Source organism: Sebastes fasciatus, chromosome 15 (assembly GCF_043250625.1).
Source record: "Sebastes fasciatus isolate fSebFas1 chromosome 15, fSebFas1.pri, whole genome shotgun sequence".
In the NCBI taxonomy this organism is placed as follows: domain Eukaryota; kingdom Metazoa; phylum Chordata; class Actinopteri; order Perciformes; family Sebastidae; genus Sebastes; species Sebastes fasciatus.
Genome location: NC_133809.1, coordinates 20,570,709 through 20,598,558, shown reverse-complemented (window position 1 = coordinate 20,598,558; position 27,850 = coordinate 20,570,709). Strand labels below are relative to the sequence as shown.

At 42.0% G+C, this 27,850-nt stretch overlaps 1 protein-coding gene across 6 annotated transcripts in view; it reads left to right on the top strand.

Moving 5' to 3' along the window:
* The window catches only part of LOC141752062 (AT-rich interactive domain-containing protein 1B-like), a 235,278-nt gene extending 212,885 nt beyond the window's left edge, over nt 1–22,393 (top strand). For 5 of the 6 annotated variants that reach the window (XM_074609864.1, XM_074609863.1, XM_074609860.1 and 2 more), the window contains 11 exons: nt 2,603–2,809; nt 4,131–4,346; nt 6,249–6,474; nt 11,624–11,765; nt 13,955–14,124; nt 14,975–15,107; nt 15,912–16,031; nt 16,165–16,240; nt 17,364–18,102; nt 18,850–18,980; nt 19,267–22,393. In XM_074609864.1, the coding sequence (XP_074465965.1) occupies nt 2,603–2,809; nt 4,131–4,346; nt 6,249–6,474; nt 11,624–11,765; nt 13,955–14,124; nt 14,975–15,107; nt 15,912–16,031; nt 16,165–16,240; nt 17,364–18,102; nt 18,850–18,980; nt 19,267–21,102 (3,996 nt within the window). In that variant the 3' untranslated portion in view covers nt 21,103–22,393. The remainder of the gene's footprint in view (nt 1–2,602; nt 2,810–4,130; nt 4,347–6,248; nt 6,475–11,623; nt 11,766–13,954; nt 14,125–14,974; nt 15,108–15,911; nt 16,032–16,164; nt 16,241–17,363; nt 18,103–18,849; nt 18,981–19,266) is intronic. The other variant, XM_074609859.1, reaches the window with a different exon arrangement.
* The last annotated feature ends 5,457 nt before the right edge of the window (nt 22,394–27,850 follow it).

The following is a 27,850-nucleotide window of genomic DNA, read 5'->3' as shown; positions in this document are numbered from 1 at the left end:
CAGCCCGAGTTGCAAAAAAAGAGAGAGAGGGAGAGACTCAGAAAGAAAGAGAGGGCTCGGCATCTGCAGTACACACATGCAATGTACACACGTTCAAACGTAACACAGAAATACAGTGCATAATACACACACACACAACACATGCATATTCCTTCATTTATTTTATTTAGCAAAAAGACAAGAAGCCACACTTTGGCCTTTCCAGTAAGCCACACACACATATGCAGCATCCTTCTCCTAAACACTACTTCCTCAGTGCCTCACACACATACACACACACACACACGTCCCAATACACAATGCTGACTTCTCATTTTGCCCTACAATTGCAGCTCGGCTTGGCTCAGCTCAGCAACAACAGAACTCTGCTCTTTGCTCTTTTCTACCCCCTCCCCTTGTTTTTGCTTAACAGCCCCTCTCTCTCACACACACACACACAGAGACATGCACAAACACACTCGCACGCCTCCATCACATCCACTACACGTCTTTTCCCTCCAAATCCCTGTCTTTTCTTTTGCTGATTACGGTAGTAGGGCCTTTTGAATTATTTAAGGCAGTCGGAGCAGCCAGAAAGACCCCCAGTGCTCCCAAAAGAGATGATCTGTCTGCCAAGAGAGAGAGGAGGAGAGTGAGGAAGAGAGAGAGAGAGAGATGGGGAGAGGGAGAAAGATAAGGTTTTGCTGACATGAGCATTCTGTACACAGACCAGAAGCACTTGTCAAGCTGTTGTTCCCTCTTTCGCAGTCTCTTTCACACACATACACACACACGCACGCGCACACATGCACTGACTGAAGGACTAGACTCACACACATTGATGTGAGCTAACATGGAGTGATTTACACAAAGTGGAGCACACACACACACACACACATATAGAAGACTAATACATACTGATCTGCATGCATTCTATGTCTCTGGCATGCAAACACATGCATTTATGCATGTAGACAAAGACAGAGTAGCAGAAGGACATGCAAAATCTTTCACACACTTACTGTACTTTAAAGTAGGAAAGTAACTAAATACATACATGCACTTACACTTAAGTACCATTTTAAGGCACTTGTACTTTGCTTGAGTAATTACATGTTATGCTACTTTAAACGACCAGTGTGTAACATTTCAGGGGATCTAATGGTAGGAATGGAATATAATATTCATAATTATTAGCTTAGAATGAGCCCTTCATATCTACATAGGAGTCTGCCACGTTGCTCTGCCATGTTTCTACAGTAGCCCAGAATGGACAAACCAAACACTGGCTCCAGAGAGAGCCTTTCGTGTTTTTACGTTACCTGAAGGCCACCGTAGTTTCCGACACGCTTGGAAAGTTATGGGTGAGCGGAGGGGTTTTCAGTTGGTTGCAATCTGCAACCACACCACTAGATGCCACTAAATCCTACTTACTGCACCTTTAAACTTCTACTCCACTACAGTACATTTCACAGGGAAAATGTATACTTTTTACTTGCCTACATTTGTCTGACAGCTATAGTTAGTAGTTCTTTATAGATTCAGATTCTTCATACAGAATATAGTCAACAAATAATTCATGATATATTATCATATACTAAACTACCCAGCGGTATAAAAAAGTACTTAAAACGAGCACCGCCGTTACCACACTCATCATTAAAGTGATGCTTACACATTAATGCATGAATAATTAGAATGTAATAATATCATATATATTATTCTGAAATGGGACATTCTGTATAATGAGTACTTTTAATTTTTGATGCTGATACTTTTGTACTTTTGCTTAAATCAAAAATGGAGCGCAGGACTTTAACTTGTAGCAGAGTATTCCTACATTGTTGTATTGCTACTTTCACTTAAGTAAAATATCTGAGTACTTCTTCCAACACTTATACATACAGCCTATACAAAATAATTCACGACCCACTTAGGCACAAACAGCAAAGGAAATAGTATTTAGTTACTTTACTTGCATAAAAACAGCAATATCCCAATGTAAAAAAAATACTAAATTACAGGTACAGTAAAAATTTTGCAGGATTGCCTCTTATTATGTGTATTATTACGATGCTTTAAGATGTAAGCACAATTTTAAAATTGTAGCTGGATAAGATGGAGCTAATTTTACTACTTTATATAGTGTTGGGTATATAAGACTATGTAAAGTATTAAAAATCGAAAACATAGCATCAAATTTGTAACCTAAAGTAATTAGTGACTATAGCTGTCAAATAAATGTAATGGAGTAAAAAGTAAAATATCCCCCTTTTAAAATGTAGAGAGGTACAAGATGTATACATTTTAAATACCCCAGTGGAGTGAAAGCACCTTAAAAGTGTACTAAAGCACAGTACTTGATGCACTATATGTACTTTATGTACTTTCCACCTCTGGATACAAACTTTTGCATTACAACACAAACACACACACTTGTCCATATGTCCGTGCACACACACACACACATTGACTCATTTTGGGTTATCTACCATTACAAACTTGAGCTATGACCTCACCGTTGTTGTGTGGACAATAGTAGAACACACCATTGTGCTCTACTGATAGTGAGGAGGTGGATGATGGATGCTTTTATACTTCTCTCTCTCTCTGTCCTCACCAGCTACAGGACGGCTACAGCAACAATAACAGCAACAATAACAGCAACAGCAGCTCCCAGCAGTGTGTGTCGCAGCCAGCCACGCCAGGCGGTGCCCTGCCCGTGCCCTCCCCCCTCTCCCCCAGCCCAGCCAGCCTGTCCTCCTACCACGGAGACGACAGCGACAGCATCAGCAGCCCCCCCTGGCCCCTCAAGACCCCCGCCAGTCCTGTAAGCACCAGAAGCTCTAACACTATTGCATGTGTGCTTTTACTGAATAAATCCAGGAATTACATGAACATATAAACCAAACCAAGCAACTTGACGATCAGTGAAACTAAATTAATTTCCCTTTATGCACAATAATGTCAGTATAAGCTGTTAGTTTGATTGATTCATGTATGACTGAAGGATTATCGTGTAATTACATGATCAAAACCTGGTTCTCAGACCACAGAAGTCTTTTTAAACCTGGACTGAAGCCAGACACGGCTGTGAGAGATTAAACTTTGTCCACCAATGTGAACTTGAGGGATATGACTGTGCTGTGAATGAACTTTGAAGTAAACACAGGCTGCACACTGAACAAAACGCTCCAAAGAAGTGTTTATTTTTTGTTTGGTCATTCAACCAAGGGCCTACTTCAGGACGTGTAAATATGGGATGAAACTTTAATGATCCTTGTGGGGAGAGTGGGTTGTTGTAGCAGAAAACAGAAAAATAGGATACAGCAAAGAAATATAAACTGCAGAATACACTATATATACTAGAATGCAGAGTATACTGTATGCTGTGCATGAATTCCCCAAATTAGCATTTGTAAAGTTGTGTGAATTATGTGTCGAGAGGAATGAAAAGAAATACAGCTTTAATATGGTGCTTATATAGTCTACCACATATATTATAGCATTTATTAAACGAACAATGTGTAGTATTTTGGGGGATCTATTAAAAGAAATGGAATATGATCTTCATAACTATATTTTCATTAGTGTATAATTACCTAAAACTAAGAGTCCTTCTGTTTTCGTTAGCTTAGAATGAGACCTTAATATCTACATAGGGAGCAGGTCCTATTTACGGAGTCCGCCATGTTTCTACAGTAGCCCAGACAAGACAGACAAACCAAACACTGGCTCTAGAGAGAGCCTTTCACGTTTTTATGTTACCTGAAGGCCACCGTAGTTCTCCGACACGCTTGTGAAACTGCGGTAACGTGAGCCGCATTGTGCAAACGCGTGGTACCACCAGCCGCCGTCTGACTAAAGTAGTGTTATTATGGTAAGGAAGGCCTCTGAACGAAGTAAACGGCGTTACCCCGGTTTTGCACTCTGCGGCTCACGTTACAACAGTCTTGGAAAAGGAGGAGTGAGCGAAAGGGGTACTCGATTGCAATCTGCAACCACACCACTAGTTGCCGCCAAATCCTACACACTGTGCCTTCAATATTCCAAAAAATAGATATTAACTTGAAAGTAGCATATAAAAGGTCACATTTCCATTACTATAAGCCAACTTTTCTTCTTTTTTTCTTCTCTGCATCTCTTGCCAGAAAGCCAACCCGAACTCCTCCGCCCTCAGTGGGGAGCGAATCACGCGGCTGTTTGAGCTGGGTGTGGAGCCGGAGAGGCGGGGCTGGGTGGAGCGATACCTGACCTTCATGGATGAGAGGGGTACGCCCGTCACCCAGCTTCCCGCTGTGGGCAAGAAACCGCTGGACCTCTGGAAGCTCTACATAGCTGTCCGGGAGATCGGAGGCCTCGCCATGGTAAAGTTTAGGGATAATGTTGGATTACATTAAACTTTACTGTCATTGCACAGAGTACAGGTACTGAGACAACGAAGAGATAACACACAGATTACACAGTTCAAAAAAGTATTCTGAGGAGAGTATATATACAGGAAACTCATATCATTCTGCCCTTGTGCCTCGGCTATTTAATATTCTCCAGCAATGTGCACTGAAGCAGCAGGGCATATGGCGAGCTTGTAAATGTTGAGAGATGTACTCAAGAGAATGATATAAATCTTGGGGAACCCGTATTCCTGAAAATAACACAACACTTGAGTTCTGAGAAAACTCCATGTGTGTCAACCCACATATGATACACATGTACATGTAAAGCTTTACATACTAATGGTGGCAAGATTTACAGGAAACCACTAAAGTATGTGGACACGCAAACATAACACATCTTATTCCAAAGCCGTGGGCATTGTTCCCATTTAGCCACAATAGCATCAGTGAGGTCGGCCACTGATGTGGGGAATTAAGGCCTAGCTCGGTGTCGAACGGGGTTGAGGTCAGCGCTCTGTGCAGGCCAGTCAAGTTCTTCGACACCAAAATCTGGAAAATCATTTTTTGTAACACTTTATGTTACGCCCATGTCTATAATCTATTATAAACATACCTATAATACATTATAATGTACTTATAGCACTGTAGAATCATAGTTATGAGCACTCATAAATATCCATAATGCTTTATACCAATAATCATAACACATTATAAAGCATTTAATAATGACTTATAAGATGAGGATTAAGATCATATAATCTTTTTAGAATGCATTATAATCACTGTTATAATGGGATTTTAAATTACTGTAAATGGTCATTGTTTGCTTTAAGTAAAGTAAAAAATAATTTTACAACGTTTTGTGTGTTGTTCTTGCATAGATTTAATGATATTTTTTCACTTAAAGCAAACAGGGAACACTTACAGTAACTTATAATCACATTATAATGCTTTATAAAAAAAACATTATAATGTATTACAACTATGGGAATTATAATACACTATGATTCTTGCAAAAAAAAAGAGTCAGTGAGTGACCAGCAATTATGAAGTGTTATGATACTTAAGACGAATAAGTCATTATAAAATGCTTTATAATGTGTTGTGATTAGTGTTAAAAAGCATTATGGATATTTATGAGTGTTTGTAACTATAATTATGATTATTAATGTGAACTCAACCACTCATTCAGTCTATTTTTTATATCTTGTTTTTTACTGTTTACTTACTTATTATATCTTTATTGTTTACTTGCTTATTCATTATATCGTTTTTTAGTGATGCCTCTTTTTGTTTGCATCGTCCCCCTTTGCTGCTGTAATCCTGCAGATGTGCCTGCTGTGGGACTAAAAATGGATTATCTTATTTTATCTTATAAGCATGTTTATAATGCATTATAGACATGGGCGTCATAGAAATATTAGACATTGTCGTGTTGAAACAGGAAATGACCATCCCGCAAAACTGGAAGTGCACTGTTGTCTGAACTATTATTGAATGTTGTAGTATTAGGATTTTCCATAATTGGAACCAGATTAAAAGTGTGTGGTCAGGGATGTCCACATACTTTTGGTCATATAATGCGGTCCTTTATTTTGCTGCTAGATTAAAAACAGCAATGTGAAAAGCATGTGCAATACACAGAGTGACCTACAACTCTGTGGTTGTAGTAAGTACAAAAACATTAAGTGCACAGCCATGGAATTGATTATTTTGATTAAATTCAGCAGGCTGCGGTCTACCATACTCCAGGCAAAATGACAAGTGTGTGGCTGTTGCTACTGGGATACATTACTATATAGAGAGAGAGGACATGAGCACAATTTGACTTATTAAATGTCTTGTCTTCCCCCCCGACCCTCAACCACTCAGGTAAACAAGAACAAGAAGTGGCGCGAGCTGTCCACCACCCTGAACGTGGGCACATCCAGCACCTCCGCCAGCTCGCTCAAGAAGCAGTACATCCAGTATCTGTTTGCCTACGAGTGTAAGATGGAGAGGGGAGAGGAGCCGCCGGCAGACAGCAGCAGCAGTGGCAGCAGCAGCATGGCTGGAGGGGACAGCAGGAAGCAGGTCAAGATCCAGCCACCCTCACCTGGTAAGGCCTGATAACAGACTCGTTCACTGTTTTGTTTTGTTTTTTTTCCACAACTCCACTCTCCCATCTGTCGGCAGCCAAACAACAGGTGCTGCTGATCAAACTACAGGTGTCAGGAATCTTCAGAGGAAGAGTGATCTGTATTCATGACAATGTGGCGTACAACATCACCACAATAAAGGCTCTGCAGCTGAGTCGGATACCTCGTAGTGAAGGTAGCTCCCATGCTAGAATCTAGGAGGACTGGGAACTGGCTTAAAACAAATATTAGATTCATAGTAAAGTTTGATTATCAGGTTGTTTAAATTTGTTTACTTGGTGACAGACAAAGTTACAAAAGAGTCAACTCATTTGGCCTAAACAAATGATTTAGCAGCTAATTAGCTATGAGGTTAATTTAGCAAAGAAATAAAAGGTAATGTTATTAGTATGAAGCAAGACGGGACCGTCTGCAGCTTTAAAGAGTCAGTTAACCCAAATTACCCAAATTTTTTTCTGACTTGATGTGGGCCTCGTGATGCTTACAGACTTTACAAATGACAAACATCAGTAAAATCTACATTGCAAATACGGCTAGAAATAAGGGACAAATTATTTATTATATAAGAAGTAATTTGGCTGAATTGAACATCTTACAGTATTATATCCAGCCAGTGTGCTGCATTATTATTAAAAATAGCACACGTGAATACATGAACACAACTTAAAACCCAAGAGAGATGAGTGAACATTAGCACTGTTTTGATGAGGTGATTCATAGTTTAATGAAGGTGAGCTCCGATACGATCACCACTTGCACCTCAAACCCGGGACTCGCCTTTATTTGATTACAGTGCTTCAGAGGTCAAGTAATATTGTTTTGATGCGGCACCATAACACAAAGGGTGCTTTTTGTTTGTGTATATTACCTGTTCACACCGCGTGTCTCTCTGTGCACAATTATGACGCGTGGAGGATCAGAAGAGGAGAGGGAAAGAGTTGGAGCGATAGGGAGCGGTAAGGTCACGTCTCTAATTTGCGGCGGAGATGAGAAAAGTGACCCCGGCTTTTAAATAGAACATCAGAGCACTTCACCTGCCTGAGACACTGCAGATTGCTTTTCCTGATGGGCGGAAAAGAGCATCTGCCTCCATTTGCATACACACACACATACATACAGTACACATGAGCCGCGCACGCACACATATATAAACACATGTGAATTATTCCCTCTTGCTCATAACACTTTATAATTCACAATTCAGCTCCCTCTCGTCTATTCAACAGGACCTAACTACGCCAATTTCACAGACTCTCATTTTGCCCACATCGGCCGATGGGACCGCGGTACACATAATCAGAGGTAGCGTCTATATTGTGAAATATGAAAAGGTCAATGCTTGGGATGTTTGGACGGCCTTTCGGATGCGCAGCATTAAACAGTAAAGTGCTCACGCTGCAACACTTGATTGAAGTGAGATCTGCTGCATAATTTTTACATCACCTGCATATGTAAAAAAGGGTGGTCTTCATGAGAGTTGATCCTCTACAGATAGTGCTGTAATACTGATGGAAGACAAGAACTAAAAAAGCTTTCTCTACAAAGTATTCTACAAGTGTTATAGTGCATTTAAAACATACTTATTTTGAAGCGTAATTACGTTTTTCTTTCTTACTTTTCATAGTTTGGGCTTTCATTCCCAACAATCCTAAACTTCTTTGAAAAAACAAAGTCAAACAGTAAAATTATTACCCAAACATTTCTGTTGTAAACCTCCATCATAGTTTACAGACAGACTTCCTGGTTCAACTTTTAGCTACTGTACTTACTGTAGCTGTGAAAGAATCAGCCATGACCTGTGCAATGAGGGATTATTACTATTAACTATTCCTAATTGTTCGTCTGCTAAAAGTTTTACCATAAAGTTTAAAGGTGCTTAATGCCAGATTGGGAGCATTTATTTTGCCACCGCACGGCTCTCAACGTGGCGACGGCAACAGCACTAACAGTGAAAACTATTGGTACAGTTGGTACGGTGATAACTGCCGTATGAGAGCAGTGCAGAGCGGCGGCTGTGAGCTAGCCAGTGGGGCACACTCACATGCAGTGTGGAGATTGTCTTCCTTCTCTGCTCAAGTAGACATTACTCCACTACATGTATATATTTACATAGCAAATAGTTGTTTGCTAAGAACAATGATAAATTGTCTGCTGTGTGCTTGCTTTTTAAATCAAACTTAATTTATGGTGAGATGTCCCAGGAAACCAGGAGGGAAGAGCGATATATTCTTGTAAAGTAATAACCTTTAAATCACAGCCAAAACATTCAACCCTAATCTGGCTGCTGTTGACTTGTTTACAACCTGTATGATTGTCTGAATGCTCCGTCTGGCTTCCATGTAGCAATGTTGCCTTGTTCCCAGTACAATATTATCATAACCAATAGAACTGATGCCCAAAGCTACAAAAATAGGTAAGTAGTAATAAACCAGAATTATCCTTTAAGACTACATTTAAATTACTACAAAATCTTCAGCAAATAAAAATCTGTCAATAGGTTGAGATGTTTTTACTTCCAATCTAGATACACATGCTCGTTGTTGTTTGTTGCAATGCGTCATTTTCTTTATGATTGAGATCATAGATTGTATATAAAGATGGACGACATGACAGCTCCCGAAAAAGTGAAGCCAAAACATCTCAATCGCCCCCCTGTGGCTGGCTGCAGTATAGGTCATAAAGCCCGCCGTCTCCATGTTAGCAGATCATTTTAGGTAGTTTTTATCACGCTGATGTATGTTCAAGTGTTAACTTTTCTGATCAGTTTGGTTTTAATTAGTTCTTTCATGCTATAAAAAGGGAGTGAGACGTCATGATTGGCAGCTGTGAGTCTCTCTCGCTGACAAACTGCGGCCGTGCTCGGCTCGCGGTTGGTTCGGGCGGGTCACCTGGATGCCGCGGCCCCATTGCCTGATCACTACCGCACAGACTGGCTCCAAATGACGTCAAAATCTCAAGATGGCAGCTCCTGTGTCTAGGATATTTTGGCTTCACTTCTGCACAGTGGGAGGAAGCGAGACGCGTTGTCCATCCTTATATACAGTCTATGATTGAGATGTGTCATTTAAGTGATTACATGACATTTAATATGTCAGCAATATTTAAAACAAATAAGATTTTAAGACTTCATATACAAATGTACTTGAAAGGTGGACACTTGTAGTTTAGGTATGGATACATTTGTTTTCTAAAGCTTTGGCTGTTTGGGGTAAATTCTGTTGTGAAAAGAGCTGAATACCAAGCTAGAAAAAAATCCCAATTCCTTTTTATGCCTCTGCCTTGATCTAGTATCTACACTTTCCTGCTCCAAACTGCCCCACTGACACCCTGCCAGCTTATATATAGACTGACAGCCCAATGATGTCACTGAGGGAGCTTGTCCAGCGGGCTGGTTGGGGTGGTGGGGGTGGAGAGGGTGTGTGTGTGTAGTTGTGGTGGTGGTGGTGTGGGGAGTGATTAATGAGGACTGGAATGTAGAACGTAAACAAACTCGACCTCGCCGTCACCTTTCATTCACAAAACTGGCTCGGCTGACTGACTTTTTTTTTTTACTCCCCCCCCCACCCACCCCTTAACCACTACCACCCCTCTGGATTATGTCACCCGCTGACACACACAGACTCTAGTGCGCACACACATCAAACGTCAGCCTCTTGCACACACACTTTTTTTTCCCCATCGCCTCCTCTGTCGTTCTTTTCTCCCTCTAAATGTGGAGCAGAGGGCACTTGAGTTCACGCTCTCCTCCACCTCCCCTCCACCTCCCCTCCATCTCCGTAACCCCTCTGCTCAGTATTATGTATCTGTCTGTCTCACCGCCTGCTCTTGAGGAATGGTAAACCTCTTAACCTTGGCTAACCCCACCATTGTTTGCACTTCGCCACACACGCGTGTGCGCGTTTGTGTTCGTCTGAAGCGGGCATATCCCAGGAAGTGCAGAATCCCTAATGCTCACTGCCCCTTCCTCGCCCTCTCTCCTACCTCTGCTCATCATCATGGGATAACCATCTCTCCCTGTTTCTCTCTCTCTTTCTCTTCCTCTCCCTCTCCTATGATGTAGAGGCAGGGGGTATGATTGAATAATTCAGAATTAGCATGAATTTTTAAAGCTTAAGTCTTTCTTTTTTTTCTTTCTGTGGAAACGTGCGGTGCAGGGAAAGGCCACAGAGGATGTTCCAGAGAAAAGTCTTCTTACGCTAAATGCTCATTAGGATACTTTCATATTCTCTCTTCCTCCGTCTTTGTCATCTCTCAGCCGGAACGGTCCACATTTTTCCATTAAACCTGCTTCTGGGAATTTGTATCCCTTGGTTTTATCTGGTCGGGGGTTCTTTGTGTGTTGGGCTCTTGTTGCTCGGCGCTCTTATAATTTTCTAGTCATCTGAACTGAGAGATTCACAGAAATATGGTGTCATAACAAGAGAGCACACTAACCCAATTTTAACCTCAGTTGGAGTCTCTGTGTGAGGGGATGTATTTTTCCCAGGAGGAGGTTACAAGCACATGCTTTCTCAAGCTCCTCACTCATATTGAGGGGCTGAAGTATTAGCTTGCATATAATTCGACTGTACTCAATGCACTAATGGTAGATATATACACTATATTTTCTTCAAATACATCTGTGCCCCCCAGCTTAGCCCTCCACATGAACCCCTCATCAAGTCCATTGCACACCTAAAAAAAAACATAAACCATCTTCAAACGGCTTCCAAATAAAGAGCCGTGCTGCGACCGCCCAAGTGGGCAATTCCCTCTGAGAAATCCTTCCCTTCTCTCCGCCGTGTCCTCTCCTCCTGCCTCCTTTCCCTTCTCCTCTTCCTCCCTCCGTACTCATCTTCTCTGCCCTCATGCAGGCTGTTTTGCTCGAGCTCAGTTCTCATGAAGGGCAACACTGTTAGTGCTTTGGCCTTAAGTCCAAAGTTATCTCTCTAATACAGCACCTCGCCGCAGCGAAAAGCCCACTACGGACGCTCTGACTCAAACCGGCTTCCAGATCGTATCTGAAGACGTGGGGGAGCCCCGCGGTCTGAATGTGTTTCAGGTTTTACTGCGAATTTTGTGGATCGTCGAGCTATAATGATAATAAAAAGGGATACTTGTGTCTTCCAGCTAATTCAGGCGGCTCCCTCCAAGGCCCGCAGACGCCCCAGTCCTCTGGCAGCAGCTCTACAGCGGAGGCAGCGGGGGATCTGAAACCCCCCACACCTGCAACCACCCCTCTGGGACAGGTCACACCACTGCCTCCCAACAGGTACCACACAGACATACTGAACTACGAACACTACTACTGCAGTACTGCTACTGCTCCGTGTGATGCTGCTGACCACTGCTGTACTACTATTACTACTTATATTCATACTATTACTGCCTCTAGCACTCCTGCCACTACACTAGTAGTTCTTTATTTTCTATGATCATCATTTGTAAAACAACTTGCAGCGTGATATTCTTGTCATTTTGCACAATTTGTTCCTGAAGTACGAACAAGGATTGTCTGTTGACGTATGGTATAAACCTAAATTGTGAACAGCTATAGTGTAGTGAAGCAGGATTTAACTAAAAGACAAAGATCTTTATGTGCACCGTTATGTTCAGATACACCATTATCATTATTTTTAAGTGATTTAGGTGAGCTTGAAATCCATATTATGTTTTGTTACTCTTTATATGATGATTTAAGGCATTTACTTTTTGTAAAATGTCCCTCATCTCGGATTTCTTGTCGTCTGATTGTCATGGCAGATTTTATTTGCAGTCTGGGAGGGTAGACACAGTTCTTTGTTTGTGATATTATGTGTGAGAAGTTATATTCTTGTCTAATAAGTGTTTTATACCGCAGTGTTGTTTATTTGGTGTCTTTTAAGCCCATGTTGGCAGGGCACTTGTATGTGCATGACACAAATAAAACAACAGTGGTGGAAAGTAACTAAGTACATTTAGTACTTTAGTACTATTTAAAGTGGCAATCCTTAAGATTACAGTCCTGGTTGATTTAGAATTTCTATTTGAGTGAAAACAATAGTATTGTGCTCAGAGTTTAGCAGTCTGGAGTCTTTTTGTTTATAGATGAGCATAGAAATAGAATAGAATAATTATATTTCTATGTACATGACCTTCGAGTTTTCAGAATTGTGTGCATAGTTCAATTTCTTTGTGTGTATACTTAATGGAGAAAAAACTTTTTTTTACGCGAATGTCATCACAGACACCCATTTTCATACTGCATATAATACTTATATATGTAATACTTTCATCAATGGGCCATAGGCATAATCACTATTGTGTTGCCTCATTTGGCGATAGATAGTGACTTCACAGACATTTATTTAAATGAAAAACTTTGAGATTGCCACATTAAGTTTTTGAGGTACTTGTACTTTACTTGAGTATTCCTATTTTATGCTACTTTATACTTTTTACTCCACTACATATAATTGACAGTTATAGTTACTTTTAAGATCAAGGTTACATACAAACTATATTATCAGTTTACAAACTATGATGCATTGTTAAAGATTACACTGTTAAAATTAGCTTTACTTAAACCAGCTACAACATAATGTGCTGCATACAGGTCTACAGTAATGCATCTGTAATAATAATCCAATAATATAATATCACATAAGGAGTACCTTTACTTTTAATACTTGAAGTGCATTCTTCTGCTGATACTTCTTTACTTTAACTTAAAGGGGTCCTTTTATGCTTTTTTGCTTTTTCCCTTTCCTTTAGTGTGTTATATAGGGTGTTTGTACATGTAAAAGGTCTGCAAAGTTACAAAGCCCAAAGTCCACGCCAAAGGGAGTTACTCTTTCCCACAGAAACACTGCTCCTGAACTGCCTGAAACACTTTCCTTTTCTTCCGTAACATGGTGATGTCACCAAGTGACATTGTATTGCATACATTTACATAATACCTGCCTAGCAGCTAGTTTGGTATGCCCTCAAACAAAGCTAGTTAGAGCGGAGCTAGAGCAGAGTCCAAAGAGTTTGGTTCTGTTGACCCACAACAGAGTGGGCCAGCTGACCAATCAGAGCAAACTGGGGTTTTCAGGCCGGTTTGGGGGTGGGGGGGATGGAGCTCAAACAGTGAGTGAAGAGAGCAGCACAGCCAGTATGAGAAAAACAAAGTGTTTTTTGAACATTAAAGCATGTAAACATATTCAAGTAGAAACCCCAAATACAAGTATGCACCTCAAAATAAGCATAATAGGTGCTCTTTAAGTTATTGAAAACAAACTGCTACCACAACAACTTGTATACGTAATATATGTAGTAAGTATTTCAATTCAAAAATCCTCAGAAATAAAAGCATATAACTCACATCACACATCATATCCATATTTTCAGTGTGTGCAATCCATGGTCTCCACCTCACTCACACGGCTTCCATCTTCTCCCCTCTCTCCCCTCTTTCCCCTCTCTCCTCTCGTTGTCCAGGAGCAGCGTGAGCGTACAGGACCCCTTCTCGGAGGTGAGCGACCCGGCCTTCCAGAAGCGTGCTACCTCCCTGCCCCCCTCGGCTCCTTACCAGCAGGGCCTCAGCATGCCCGACATGATGATGAGGATGCAGTACGAAGCCAAGGACCCCTTTGCCGGGATGAGGAAGAGTGAGTGAGGCAAACGCTGTGACACCCTTTCACCCAAACACAGAGCCCTAGACCCCAATTTGAGACTTCTGTGAATAAACAGTTTTTTTATTGCAACTAAATAATTTGAGTTAACTATTTTGTATCGTCAACTTTAAATGAGGATATTTAAATTTAAAACTTAACTAAAGTTACATGGCTCTTCATCAAAATGACTCATGTATCCCACAGCCATTGTTCTTTTGTCTCTCTCGCTGGTCTAATTCATTGTCTAGTCGGGACAGATGTGTGTGTGTGTGTTTTACTACTTTAACTTTGAAAGGAGATGAGAAGTGTTTGTTACGCTACGCGTCCCTTTATCGAAAACACACCGGCTCGTCTGATGTTCTTGTAGCTTAGCCTTTGTCTCATCCTAACTTTGTTCATCCTTTTCATCCTCCTCGTTTTCAACCTTTCATCCTTTCTGTCCTGCTGAGAAGCACCTGTTTTGACCAACTCATGCAGTTTAGTTTTCAGAACAAACAGTAGTTTTAGAGAGGATGGCGGCTCTTCTGAAGGCTGGAGAGAATGGAGTCTGAATGAGTAATATGGTGGATGTTAGCTGCATAACAACAGTTGCAGCCTCAGAACAATAGGTTTAATCAGGGGAAGTGGTGAATATTCATAGAGGAATGCTGCCACCTGGTGGTTAGCAGGAAATGTGGTTCATGCATGTAAAAGCAAATTTAAGCCTCTGTTGCATGTTTGCAGACTATTATTTAGCTTTTGCCTTTTCAAATCTCTATATTCTTCTTTATTTTGTTCATGTTGTCTAGATTCAGTCTCTATTTTATAAGATAATCTGAGATGTATTTGTTTTCCTCCTTCACAGTGGTGGGAGCTGATCCCTACATACCAGGCCAGATGCCCAGCGGTGGCATGCAGGACATGTACGGTCGACCCCCGTCAGCCTTGAGCATGAGCCAACGGTCGCAGTATCCATACGGGCCAGGCTACGACAGGAGGTAGGCCCACAAATCAGCAGAAGAGGGTGGTGAACCTGTAGTAGCTCATTATTTCTTTGACAGTTCCTTACATGAGGCCTAAGGCCTTCTGTAGATGGGATAGTTACAAACTAGGGCTGTCAAGTGATTCAAATATTTAATCGCGATTAATCACATGATTGTCCATGATTAATCACAAATTAATAGCACATTTTTTATCTGTTCAAAATGTACCTTAAAGGGAGATTTGTAAAGTATTTAATAATCTCATCAACATGGTAGTGAGCAAATGTGCTGGATTTATGCAAAAGTATGTATATATGTATTATTGGGAATCAATTAACAACACAAAACAATGAAAAATATTGTCCAGAAACCCTCACAGATACTGCATTTAGCATAAAAATGATGCTCAAATCATAACATGGCAAACGGGGAGACTCGTGGGTACCCATAGAACCCATTTTCCTTCACATATCTTGAGGTCAGAGGTCGAGGGACCCCTTTAAAAATGGCCATGCCAGTTTTTCCTTCGCCAAAATTTAGCATAACTTTAGACGTTATTTAGCCTCCTGTGCGACAAGCTAACATGACATGATACCAATGGATTCCTTAGGTTCTAGTTTCATATGATGCCAGTTCACTCTGGCTTTAAAAAGGAGCCCGCTATAACCTCGATCAATTGCGTTAAAAAAATGAGTGCCGTTAACGCGCTATTATCATGTTAACTTTGACAGCCCTATTAAGAATATATGTTTAAAATGGAAGTTATGTCAGTGATGTATTGTCAGAAGCATGAAGACTTTCCTGTTGTTTGATCCGCAGACCGGACCATGTCATGGGGATGGAAGGGAACATGGGTCCCCCTGGGAGTCAGAACAACATGGGACCTTCTAACAGTGAGGGCAGCATGTACTCTCCCAGTAGATACCCTTCACAGCAGAGGTCAGCACCTGTGTGTGTAGTAGAGTGCACTTGTAGAAAGTCAAAGCAATTGCAAAATAATGTCTTGGCTAATCATTGTTTGACCAGTGAGTGATGTTTTCCTCCTCCTCCTCCTTCCTCCGTTCTGTTTCAGACACGATGGCTACAGTCAGCAGTATCCCAGCATGCCATATGGGATGCATCCATCTGGGATGTACCCACAGCAACAGGTGAGAGACAGCCCATTTGTGAGATGTAAATATAGTTTTACACACTTCACTGTGTCATGTATTGACTTCATGTATTGAAGGAACACACTACATGACAGCCTCGCAAAACAATATGAGGTTAAACCAAATTTTGAACAGGACATGTCCTAAGATTGTTACAGTCCAACCTACAGATAATGTCAGTGGTGGATGAAGCACCTGAAAGCCACACTTGAGTAAAAGTACAGATATCTAACCAGAAAATGACTGTAGTAGAAGTTAAAGTCACCTATTAGAATATTACTTGAGTAAAAGTGTTAAAGTGTCTGATATTGCTGTACTTAAGTATCAAAAGTAATTTTCTGATATTGAATGTACTTAAGTATTGAAAGTAAAAGTACAAGTAAATTGCTGTTAATAAAAAAAGCAAGTAAGTCAGAATTTTTAGATTTATGAATTTTATTCCTCTTAACATGTACACCACCTTTAAAATGGAGGCTACACATTAAGAAAAACAAGGTCTTCACAACTTAAAGGATTTAAAGAACAAAATCCAGTTTTTCCTTCCCTCGTAGTCGCAAGTAGCATGTAGCATGATCTGATATGCAGCCTGCCTGGACTTGAGCTTAAATCGAAACTTAACTACGGCTTGGATAGCACTCTGTTTGCACTTTCCCATCACGTGAATGATGCAACTTGCAATCTAGGACCACTGATTCGCCAAGCTTGCTTGTTTGCAATAGTAACGAGCAACGAAGATGCTTATTGGAGTAAAAGTACACATTTTATTTAGGAAATGTAGTGGAGTAAAAAGTGAAAGTTGACAGAAATATAAAAACTCAAGGAGAGTACAGATAATCTCAAAAAATACTTAAGTACTGTAACAAAGTATCATTACTTTGTTACATTACACCACTCGATAATGTACTGAATGAATAAATGATCGTGCAAAATACTGAGTAATATGTTTCTTCCAATAAGATATTTGAACCCAATTTAGTTCATTTTACATGATGCAAACACATGTAAAAGGTGCTACGCAAATAAAATTATTATTATTATATATAGCACTACTGAAACAGTGGAATGATGAGAATGAATTCTCCATTGCTGTGTGTTTTTACTATCTACACTCTTGCTTCAGCAGGGCTACAAACGGCCCATGGACGGCATGTATGGCCCCCCACCCAAGAGACATGAGAGCGACATGTATGCCATGCAGTACGCAAACCAGCAGCCGGACATGTACAACCACTACGGTGGTGGGTACTCCGGCCCTGAACACAGACCCATCCAGGGACAGTTCCCCTACCCCTACCCCCGCGACCGCATTGCCCCCTCGGGTCAGAGCCAGCACAGTATGATGGCTGGGGGGCCCACTCCTAACCACGCCACCGATGGCCCCAACATGTGGCCATCCAGGACAGATCTGGGCTACCCCTACCCCAACAGACAGGGGCCGCCGTCGCAAATGCCACCTTACGGCTCAATCGGTAGAGATGATATGGACGGGCGGCCGGGGCAGGAGCAGTGGCACCGCCAGTCTCCCTACATGTCGTCATCAGGTGGCATGCCTCCCTTGTCTTCACGCCAGCCATCTTCTTATTCCAACTCTCCATCCATGGCCAACCACCTGCCCAGAGCACCCAGCCCGGGGGCCTTCCAGCGCTCCATGGACTCTAGGATGTCACCCAGCAAAGCACCGTTCATGTCACCCATGAAGATGCCTAAGCCTGGGATGGCCATGACGGGCTCACAGGGAGGCGGACCCCTCGGTCACTTTCCTCCCAACCTGAGGCGGGACCTCAACTATCCACCGGGATCCGTGGAGGCCTCCATGCCGATTCTCAAGCCCCGACGCAAGCTCACCTCCAAGGACACCGGTGAGATGGAGTCCCATTATTACCTTAAAGGGAGATTTGTCAAGTATTTAATAATCTCATCAACATGGTAGTGAGCAAATGTGCTGGATTTATGCAAAAGTATGTATATATGTATTATTGGAAATCAATTAACGACACAAAACAATGACGAATATTGTCCAGAAACCCTCACAGGTACTGCATTTAGCATAAAAAATATGATCAAATCATAACATGGCAAACTGCAGCCCAACAGGCAACAACAGCTGTCAGTATGTCAGTGTGCTGACTTGACTATGACTTGCCCCAAACTGCATGTGATTATCATAAAGTGGGCATGTCTGTAAAGGGGAGACTTGTGGGTACCCATAGAACCCATTTTCATTCACATATCTTGAGGTCAGAGGTCAAGGGACCCCTTTGAAATGGTTGGTACCAATGGATTCCTTAGGTTTTCTAGTTTCATATGATGCCAGTATCTTCACTCTAGCCCGCTACGATCGCAAATTGCGTTAATGAGTTAAAGAAATGAGTGCCTTTAAAACAAATTTGCGTTAACGCGTTATTATCGCGACAGCCCTAGATTAAAGGTATAATATGTAACCGTTGTCAGTTGATGTTGTAGAACTAACACAACATGAGATAAATTTCAGGAAATGAATTACAATGATCGACTGTGTTCAGTGTCCCCTTTTATCATTTGGACCATGTCTGATCCCCATTTTTTTTTTCTTCCTGGATCCAAAAATCCCACTGTTTTAACCCCAGGAACGCCCGAGGCCTGGCGCGTGATGATGTCTCTGAAGTCTGGCCTGCTGGCAGAAAGCACATGGGCTCTAGACACCATCAACATCCTGCTGTACGATGACAGCACCGTGGGCTCCTTTAACCTCTCCCAGGTAAAAACTCAATTTCATGACTACACCTCACTGCTGACAGAACGGATCCATTCAGCCCGCTGGAACACGCTGTGACAGTATGACAATACAGTGTGTCCCTTTAAATCTGATCTTCCAGATTTGTGGTAAAGATCTATAAAATTCAGTAAGGGGATCTATTCAGAAGTCCATTATGTTGCTACGTTGTCCAAAGGGTTCAACATATTATGACTATTTGAAAAAAGGGATTAGAATTAGATTTCCTTCTACTTAAATTGTTGATTAATTTTATTTTATGTCTGACCAGTTGCCTGGATTCCTCGAGCTGATTGTGGAGTATTTCCGCCGCTACCTGATCGAGATCTTCGGCATCCTGGAAGAGTTTGAGGTGGGGACTGTGGCTCAGAAAAGCCTTTTGGACCCTGCTGCTAACCAGAAAGAAGAAGAAGAAATCATCCCTGAGCTGGAAACGGACTCCACTGCCCAACCTGAACCAGAGTCAGCTCCGGCAGCAGAGACGCCGGTGGAGCAAGCAGGAGTCGTCGCGGAGGAAGCTCCACCAGTCGCCGCAGAGCCAGAGTCAGCGGAAGTGAACGGTGAGAAGGAGAAGGAGGAGGAGTGTGAGGTGAGCATAAAGAAGGAGGACAAGAATGAAGAGGACGGAGAGAAAGAGGGGAAAGAAGAAGAAGAGAGTGAAAAAGGCGCAGAGAGTAAAAAGGAATGTGTTGACCAGCCTGTCGCAGAGCTAGAACCTAAACCTAAGCAAGCCAGTAAATATGATAAGCACCCCATCAAGATTGTCCACAAAGAGGACCTGATTGAAGACATGACGGAGCACTTAGGCTACGTCACCGAGTTCACCAGCGGGTTGATACACTGGCAGGCTGGCGGAGGCGATTCCACCGCACACATTCAAACACAATTCGAACCCCGGAGCGAGCCACCTCCCAGGGCGGATGGAAAAACAGGAAAAGAGGAAAACAAGGTGGACGAAGGGAAGAAACAACCGCTGAAACACATCACCGCTACTATTGATGATGTTCTGTGCGCTCGGGTCGACGCCCTTTCTTACGCCCACCCTGCGCGCTCTTTGCCCTCCTACCCCTTCAGGGTGCATCAGGATGGGGAGCAGGACCACATCACCTTGCTGGAGGACGAGCCTCGCTGCGTGGACGAGGCCGCGCTCTCCACGTCCTCCGCCTGGCAGGACTCGCTGGCCAAGCGGTGCCTCTGCGTGTCCAACATCGTCCGGAGCCTGTCCTTTATCCCCGGGAATGACTTGGATATGTCGCGCCACCCCGCTCTGGTTCTCCTCCTGGGCAGGCTGCTCCTGCTGCACCACCAGCACCCGGAGAGGAACAGATCGCCCCCTAGCTACCTGAGAGACGAGCAGCAGGAGCAGGGGCTGTCGGGCAGCAAAGAGGAGTGGTGGTGGGAGTGTCTGAGTCTGCTCAGGGAGAACGCCATGGTCACTCTGGCCAACATCTCGGGTCAGCTGGACCTCTCCACCTATCCCGACACCATCTGCCTCCCCATCTTGGACGGCCTTCTCCACTGGATGGTGTGCCCTTCAGCCGAAGCCCAGGACCCCTTCCCATCAGCAGCACCCCACTCCCAGCTCGCTCCCCAGAGGCTGGTGCTGGAGTGCCTCTGCAAGCTGAGCATCCAGGCCGGCAACGTCGACCTCCTGCTGGCCACGCCGCCTTTCAGCCGACAGGAGAAACTCTTCACCGTCTTGTTCCGCTACGTGAGTCAGAGGAAGGCCCAGGTGTACAGGGAGATGGCGGTGGCTGTTCTCTCCCACCTGGCACAAGGAGACCCCACAGCGGCACGCGCCATAGCCATACAGAAGGGCAGCGTGGGTTACTTCGTAGGCTTCTTGGAGGATGGCGTCAGCATGGCGCAGTACCAGCAGAACCCTCACAGCCTGCTGCACATGGGGCACCCCCCTATGGACCCACCTAGCATAAACATGATGTGCAGAGCAGCTAAAGGCCTGTTGGCTATGGCTAAAGTGAAGGAGAACAAGAGAGAGTTTGTGCTGTACGAAAGCAGATTATTAGACATCTCCATTTCCCCCGTGCTCAACACGGGGGTGGTGGCTATTATTTGCCAAGTTCTCTTTCACTTAGGGAAATTATGACAAGAGGAGAGGCAGGACTCGCACGGCAGGCGCTAAGGCGGACAAGATACTTCTGTGGTTTTCTATTTTTATTTATCAAAAATGACAGAAAATGTTTGTTTTTTTTAAAGAAATATCCACTAAAACAAAATATCTCTATATATGTATAGCTTCTGGGCCCCTGTTAAAAAAAAAAAGTGGGTTTTGGGATTTGAAAGCTCATTTTAATACAAATATTTAATACCTGCTGGTGTTGCTACTTTTGTTTGGCATTCGTTTTTTTTGTTTGTTTACTTTTTTCAGCCAAAGCTGCCACCAGATGTTGGTGCTGATTTACGTGGGTTCCTTTTGAGTCAGTGGAGATGTTTTTCAGTTTTATAAACGCTAATATACTCATCAACATTTTGTTAATGGAGAGTATTTATTTAAAATGTGACACTGTACAGTAGTTTGAACTTTTTTGCCAACAGTTGTGGGGGGAAAAAAAAACACTGACTTTTCAAATTGAAATGTATATGTCTCCATCGCTGGAAGATAAATTGTGCAATAGGACTCTAGAGCAAGTTGTCCCTTTTTTTGAAAAACAAGAAGAAGAATCTTAAAAGACACCTGCAGTGTGTGCTTTAGGCCATGAGGAGGCAGCATTGCACCAGCCAATCAACACGAGAGAAGAGCATCTGTTAAAATAAGTGTCTAATTTATCAATCATAGCCTCAACGACGTTCACAGATGAACTTTGTGTTTCCTAAGCACTTGTGTTATGTCTGTATTTTTTCATCACTGTGTATATAAACCGTTGTACAATGGACGCACACGATTCTTTCGGTCTCGATCAAGCATAGCAAGAGATGGGACTCTCCGACTATTATAACAAATGCTTTTATTGTTGGTAAAATTTGTTATTGTTATTATACATATTTTGTTAATGGGGTCAAATATTTGAACATGGCAGATGTAACTGGTGTTTCAATGTAAAAAAAAATCCTGTATGCATTGTATTATAGCTGAGAAAACAATCGCTTTGGTAATCAAACGTGGAAGTGCCAGGGTGAGAGGATATCTAGGCGAGGTTACGTGAGAAAAACTGAACACATTTCTGTTCGTTACTGTCCTCCATTCATGTCAATGGGCATATTTTTGAATCTAGATAAATGCTCTAAAAAGAAACGTGTGAAAAGAACCTTCAAAATGTCCTGAGAGCTCATTGTAAGATTTGCCTTTTTTTCGTATGACTCCATGTCTCTCTTTTATTCAGTATACACATTTATACTCTGTGCTGCACATGTCACAAATAAATGTACGATGAACATCGTTAAGCACCGGAGACGTTGCATTATGTCCAGACAATCTTAGGCCAATAAAACAAACATCAACTGCTTACATGGACTGCCTTTTATTGATTTCTGATCACAGTATTCGCCTGAGTTCAGATATTTCAGCTTGAAGATAAAGACGGCTGCTATTCAGGAATCACTTCAGAGGTCTGTCATGTATGTCTGCTGTATTACTTTACATCATATACATCATTTTATTATTAAGGTGTTGATAACTGTTGAATTGCTTCTGAAATGAATGTTTTCCAACATGTTAAGTGTGTTAATATAGTGTAATATTGGTTAAATAAGGATTATCAGCATCACTGCCTGCCTGTGAATACTAAGAGGAAGAGGTGATGTGTGTTTTTACTGAAAAGGTCAGTCCTTCCCGAACAGTGAACCATGAACTGACTGTAATATGTGGCTGTTCCGTCTCACAAACCACTGAATGAAGTCATTCGAAGAGGAAAGACAGTCTATCTGAAGATGAGACACCAGCTCTTTCCCAACTGACCACAGATGATTTTGCATCATTCGAGGCTCTGATAAAGGTGAAGCCGTTTGCGGTTTGGATACAAAAAAAGGGGATATTGCAGCAACTCTCTGACAATGTGCATTGTGAAACTTGGTAGCAGATAGCTGCAGAAGGATATACATTTGATGAAAATAAATTATGTTGGGGTTTTACATTTACAAATAGATCAATTTACATTCCCAGTTTCATTGTGTCCAGGACCAACTCACTCTTAGAGTCAGTTTGTTGATGACAATATGACACCCCTACTGATATTAGTAGTCTTGCGTAGTCTGTTTTGAATCCCTCTCTACTAATATACTCTAAAATAAGGACATTAAATGCATCTCTTGTCCTTATTTGTACAATATATAAGCAGATGTCAAAAGGAATGTAAAAATGAGTTGGTTTAACCCATTTATTGGTGACCTGATAGGACAGTATCGATTCACATTGTGGTCTGAATCCAATGAAAGTATCATGAATACATATTGTACTCATGGGACCCCACACTCAATTTGAACAGCTCCTCTAAGAGCATCCGTTTTCATAATCCCCTCATTAAGATAGAGGTCCATGACCTTTCTACCACCGTTATCAGCACGTACAGTGTTAAGTACCCGTCCTCCTCACAACCTCATACCACCAACTCTTAAAGCAGTTGTGTTCGTATATTCGGTAAAGGACATTGCCTAAAATTTTAGAAAGGGCTCTTCTGAAGAAGTGATTAATGCTTGTTACCGGGCCCCACTGATCAAAACCACATGTCTAGTCTGCACTATTGACCCATTTCCAGTAATAAAAAAAAAAAAAAGAACACATGCAGACATGCGTCACAGGCCTTTTTCACAGAAGACATTTTGACTTTTTATAGTAGGAAAAGGCTCAGGGGTTACTAATAACATTATTGATGGCTCTGTTCTATTCCAGTGTCCCAGTAAGCCCTGACAGTGTGACATTAATCAGCATGAACGATTCCAGGACCCTGAAACTGAAGCAGCTAAATTCATTGATGTTATGATTTATACCTGTGCTTTTCCTACTGTGATATGTCAAAATGTTTTCCATGAAAAAGGCCTATTGCTCTCATGCTAACTATGTCCCAGATCATGGACACTTGGTCACAGAATCTAAACTCTGGTCATTATGAGACCACCCGCAGCCTTACGCATACCATACTGTATCCCCAGAGTACATTAGGAATGTTGGTGATTTTGTGTGTCTGTTTTGTTTCTCCTCTCATCTTCGGTTATAGTACAACACATTTTATCTCATTCTTTCTCTGTAGTTCTGCATTTTTGTATCCAGGGTCAGCTTAGGGTGTAAGATTTGTTTTTGTGGCCCAGATGAGCTAATGTTAGTTCCCTTTTCTGCGGTCTGAAGAGGAGCATAGAGTTCTCAACACGTTGCATATCTGCATGTTAAACTAATATACTGTAAGTTTTGACCTGCTAGTGAACATAAAGGAATAGTTTTATCTTGCCGTCTTACTTATCTATGCTCTCTCCAAAGCCAGCAGGCTCGGATTTTCCGCCGTCGGAAAATATTCTAAATATAGTATACACTAAAAAGGATATCCATTTTTTAGATGAGCCTTTCTTTTAGGTGGCTAAAATAAATTTTTCTGCTGTCCCCGTCCATAGCAGTACATGGCTTTGCACCGGTGCCGGTGCTCCTGTCTGTTTCTCCAAGCTTTGGGCACGCCGACCATCATCTACTGTATTTAATACTACCTACCATGGATAAATACCTCATACAACCCCACTTCAAAATACCTGAACTATCCCTTTAAGCATCCCTGAAGACAAGGACTTTCCTCTCATATCTATTTTTCTTTTATTGTACTTTTGATTCCAAATTGAACAATTAAATCCCATGACTAGATCATGTTTAGCTTTCAACGGCTGCAGCTTTATCACAATTTAAAAACAATTTTGGCTGTCTTGCTAATCCCTAGTTAGAGATTTCCCAATATCAATTATCATGATAAATGTGTGGCACACTTGTAGTTTCATATTCACTTTGCTCTCTTTTAATAAAGGTGAGAAAGTTGTTGCAAGTGTAAACGGAGACATCAGATAGGAATTGCTTTTAAAAGCAGATGTAAACATGAGACAATCTATATACTATACTTTCCTACACTCCCTTTAACTTGCATATGTTTTATAGCATTGATTTATAAAAGAAGATTGAATAAAGACAAAACCGTCAACAACCCTTTTTATTATCTTCTCATGCGACACATGAGAGGCTACATTCACTGTGGATCGTACTGACTCTTTTGTTACTTGTTTATTTGGTCTATGAATGGGTTCCCCAGAGTTCTTACTTCATCTTTAGTTGGGATTTGAAATCTTTCTCCCTCCTTTCCTTTGCCAGGGGGAAATGTGGGCATAACACCAAGTCCTCTGTTAATCTGTCTTCAATAATGGCATTCCTGAGGTTGACAACACAGGTTGGGTTTCAAAGAATTATTGTTAGCTGGGTTGCTTGGCTGCAGAGAGGTACAATCACTCATCCTCATCTTATTAAAATCTCACTGACACCTTAAAACTAATTACAGCAGCCAGAGAGGTGGTCAACAGCTTGATTGATTTCTGCACATTTCTGTGGAGTGAGAAAATGATTCATATGTGTTATGGTTATGTCTTGGCATCTTAGCTGTAGCTGCCTTGTTGTTACATTGTATGCACCTGCGCATCACAAACAGCTCGCATACCTCTGAACGTTTTCAATTCCAGTCATTTAGAGTTTGGATGGAAAGTGGGCTTTGCTGTACTTTTTTGGTGATGGAGGATGCGTTTCACGTAGGCAGCCAACCGCAGGAGAAAACCTCCCACACTCCTGTGCCTCTGAGAAGCTGAGTCATCGAGCTCTGACAGGATGGATGTGGTGGCTGAGAGGAAGCCAGGCCAGTCATTGGCTACCGCCGGCCCGGGTACCCTGCCCTGCTGCCTCTCACCGCCAACGTAGGTAGATGAATGAGCGTCGGGTGAAAACAAAAGAGACTGCTCTGACCTTTCCAGGGAAGTGTTTTATGTGTGGTGTGAACTGGGTGTTTACCAGATCAAGCCGAGTCCAATAATCGTGGCTATAGAGAGTATTGGCCTCTTGATGAGGCTTTGATGTCACTGTGTGCTTTCATCCTGTCCAGCTTTCTAAATGAAACAACATTGCCTGGATGATGAGGCCTTGGCAGGATGTGATTCAGGCCCGTGTTGTTCTTGGATCGGGGACTCAAAGGCCCCTATCTCGTCCACTTATTTCCCCAAAACAAACAGCTTCAGCCATATGTCATCACATTGCTTAACGAGCCCCACGGTTGAGGAATTAGTCTGGAGGGCTTACAGATCATTAGCAACCATTGAAAACATTCACAGCTTCCCAACAGATTAAGAGAAACATGTGCCACTTGATAGCTTCGCATGCCCGGCAGCGGCAGCCAATCGTGCTCTTAGCCAGTTTGCAGATGCGTGACACAAGCTTTAACAGGGTACAGTACTGTACATGACCACTTCCTTAGAAACGCTATGTCATCGCATCCCCCCACCTCCCTGTATGCCTCACTGGAGACGTGAATGGGATCATTCTTCTATATCAGGCTTGACTTAAACATTGCTTTTCTCACTTTGTAAAACAAAATGTAGCAAATAAATACATTAAAATTTACTAAACTGTTATTTATTATTAAAATAATAAATCGTACACCAGCAACTTGGTAAAAAAACAAAAAAACACTTTAAAATGAACAGGAATTACAATTGCATACTCCTGCATTTTTTTTTTTTTTATTATTTTATTTTAATTATTTTTTTATAGGGCGACAAGCGCCCCCCCTGAAGGTGGCACCCATAGGGGACTGCCTATATGACGTATGTCTGTGATAATGTTTCACTTCCAATCTGATAAACTCAATAAGCCTGAATACTACTTTCATACAGCAAAATACATTGGCAGAGCATAAAAGTACAATGAGGATAAGTGTTTGAATGTGAGTCGTCCTTACATGAAAAGCAGCCAGACTTCTTTTCAGTGAAAGTGGATAATTGTTCGGCCGTGGGAGTGAATGAGCCAATCCGCTCGGGTGACTTCAGAACTAAGATGAGGAGGTGTGTGTGTTCGTGCATGTGAGTGTGTACGTGTGCTTCGTGTAGGTGTTAGGAGGAGGACAGATGACAGAGGAACTGTAGGCTGATGATGCAATCATCTGTGCTAATGTGGGCCTAACAGGAAATTGCGTCATCGGAGAACTGTAGTTGGCACGAGCCACGTGGCGACATCCCCGCATGTCTGTTTCCACTAGAAACAAGGTTAATATGACTAATCATTTATTGAATGATTTACTGTCAATGATTCACTGTCCTGTCTCATCCTTAAAGCATCAATTTGAACCCATCTGTCATGTTTCTGGGTACACCCTTAGATCAGGGGCAGTTCAACACTAATAACAAATAACTAACCCTAATACAAGGGCTATTAATCAACCTTATTTGCAGTCTGAGGTGTCATGTCAACAGTTTTACAGGAGCATCCTTTTTTGGGCTGCAAGGGATTTGTGTTGCAGTTACTGCAGTTGGCCACCGGGACAACCATCTCTCTAAATACTCTCTGACTTCCCCAGCCAGTGGTTCAGTATATTAAATGACTTAGTCTTTTTTTAATAAATCAACTTTCTTTAATGAATATAACTCGCCAGTTCCTCCCTCTGTGAGCGGCGGGCGGGAGAGCAAACAGTTTTTTGACCTAGTGAAAATGTTGTTTATGAAAGGCTAAACACCAACAAATATGGATTGAAGCAGAATATTTTGCTAGATAAAAAACATGTTGTGAATTTTGGAAATGATTACATATATCTTTTTTCAATAAATGTTGACTTTTGGACTTTACAACGCTCTGGAGTTGATGGAAATGTTTGGATAATTTCAGATAATATTAGTGT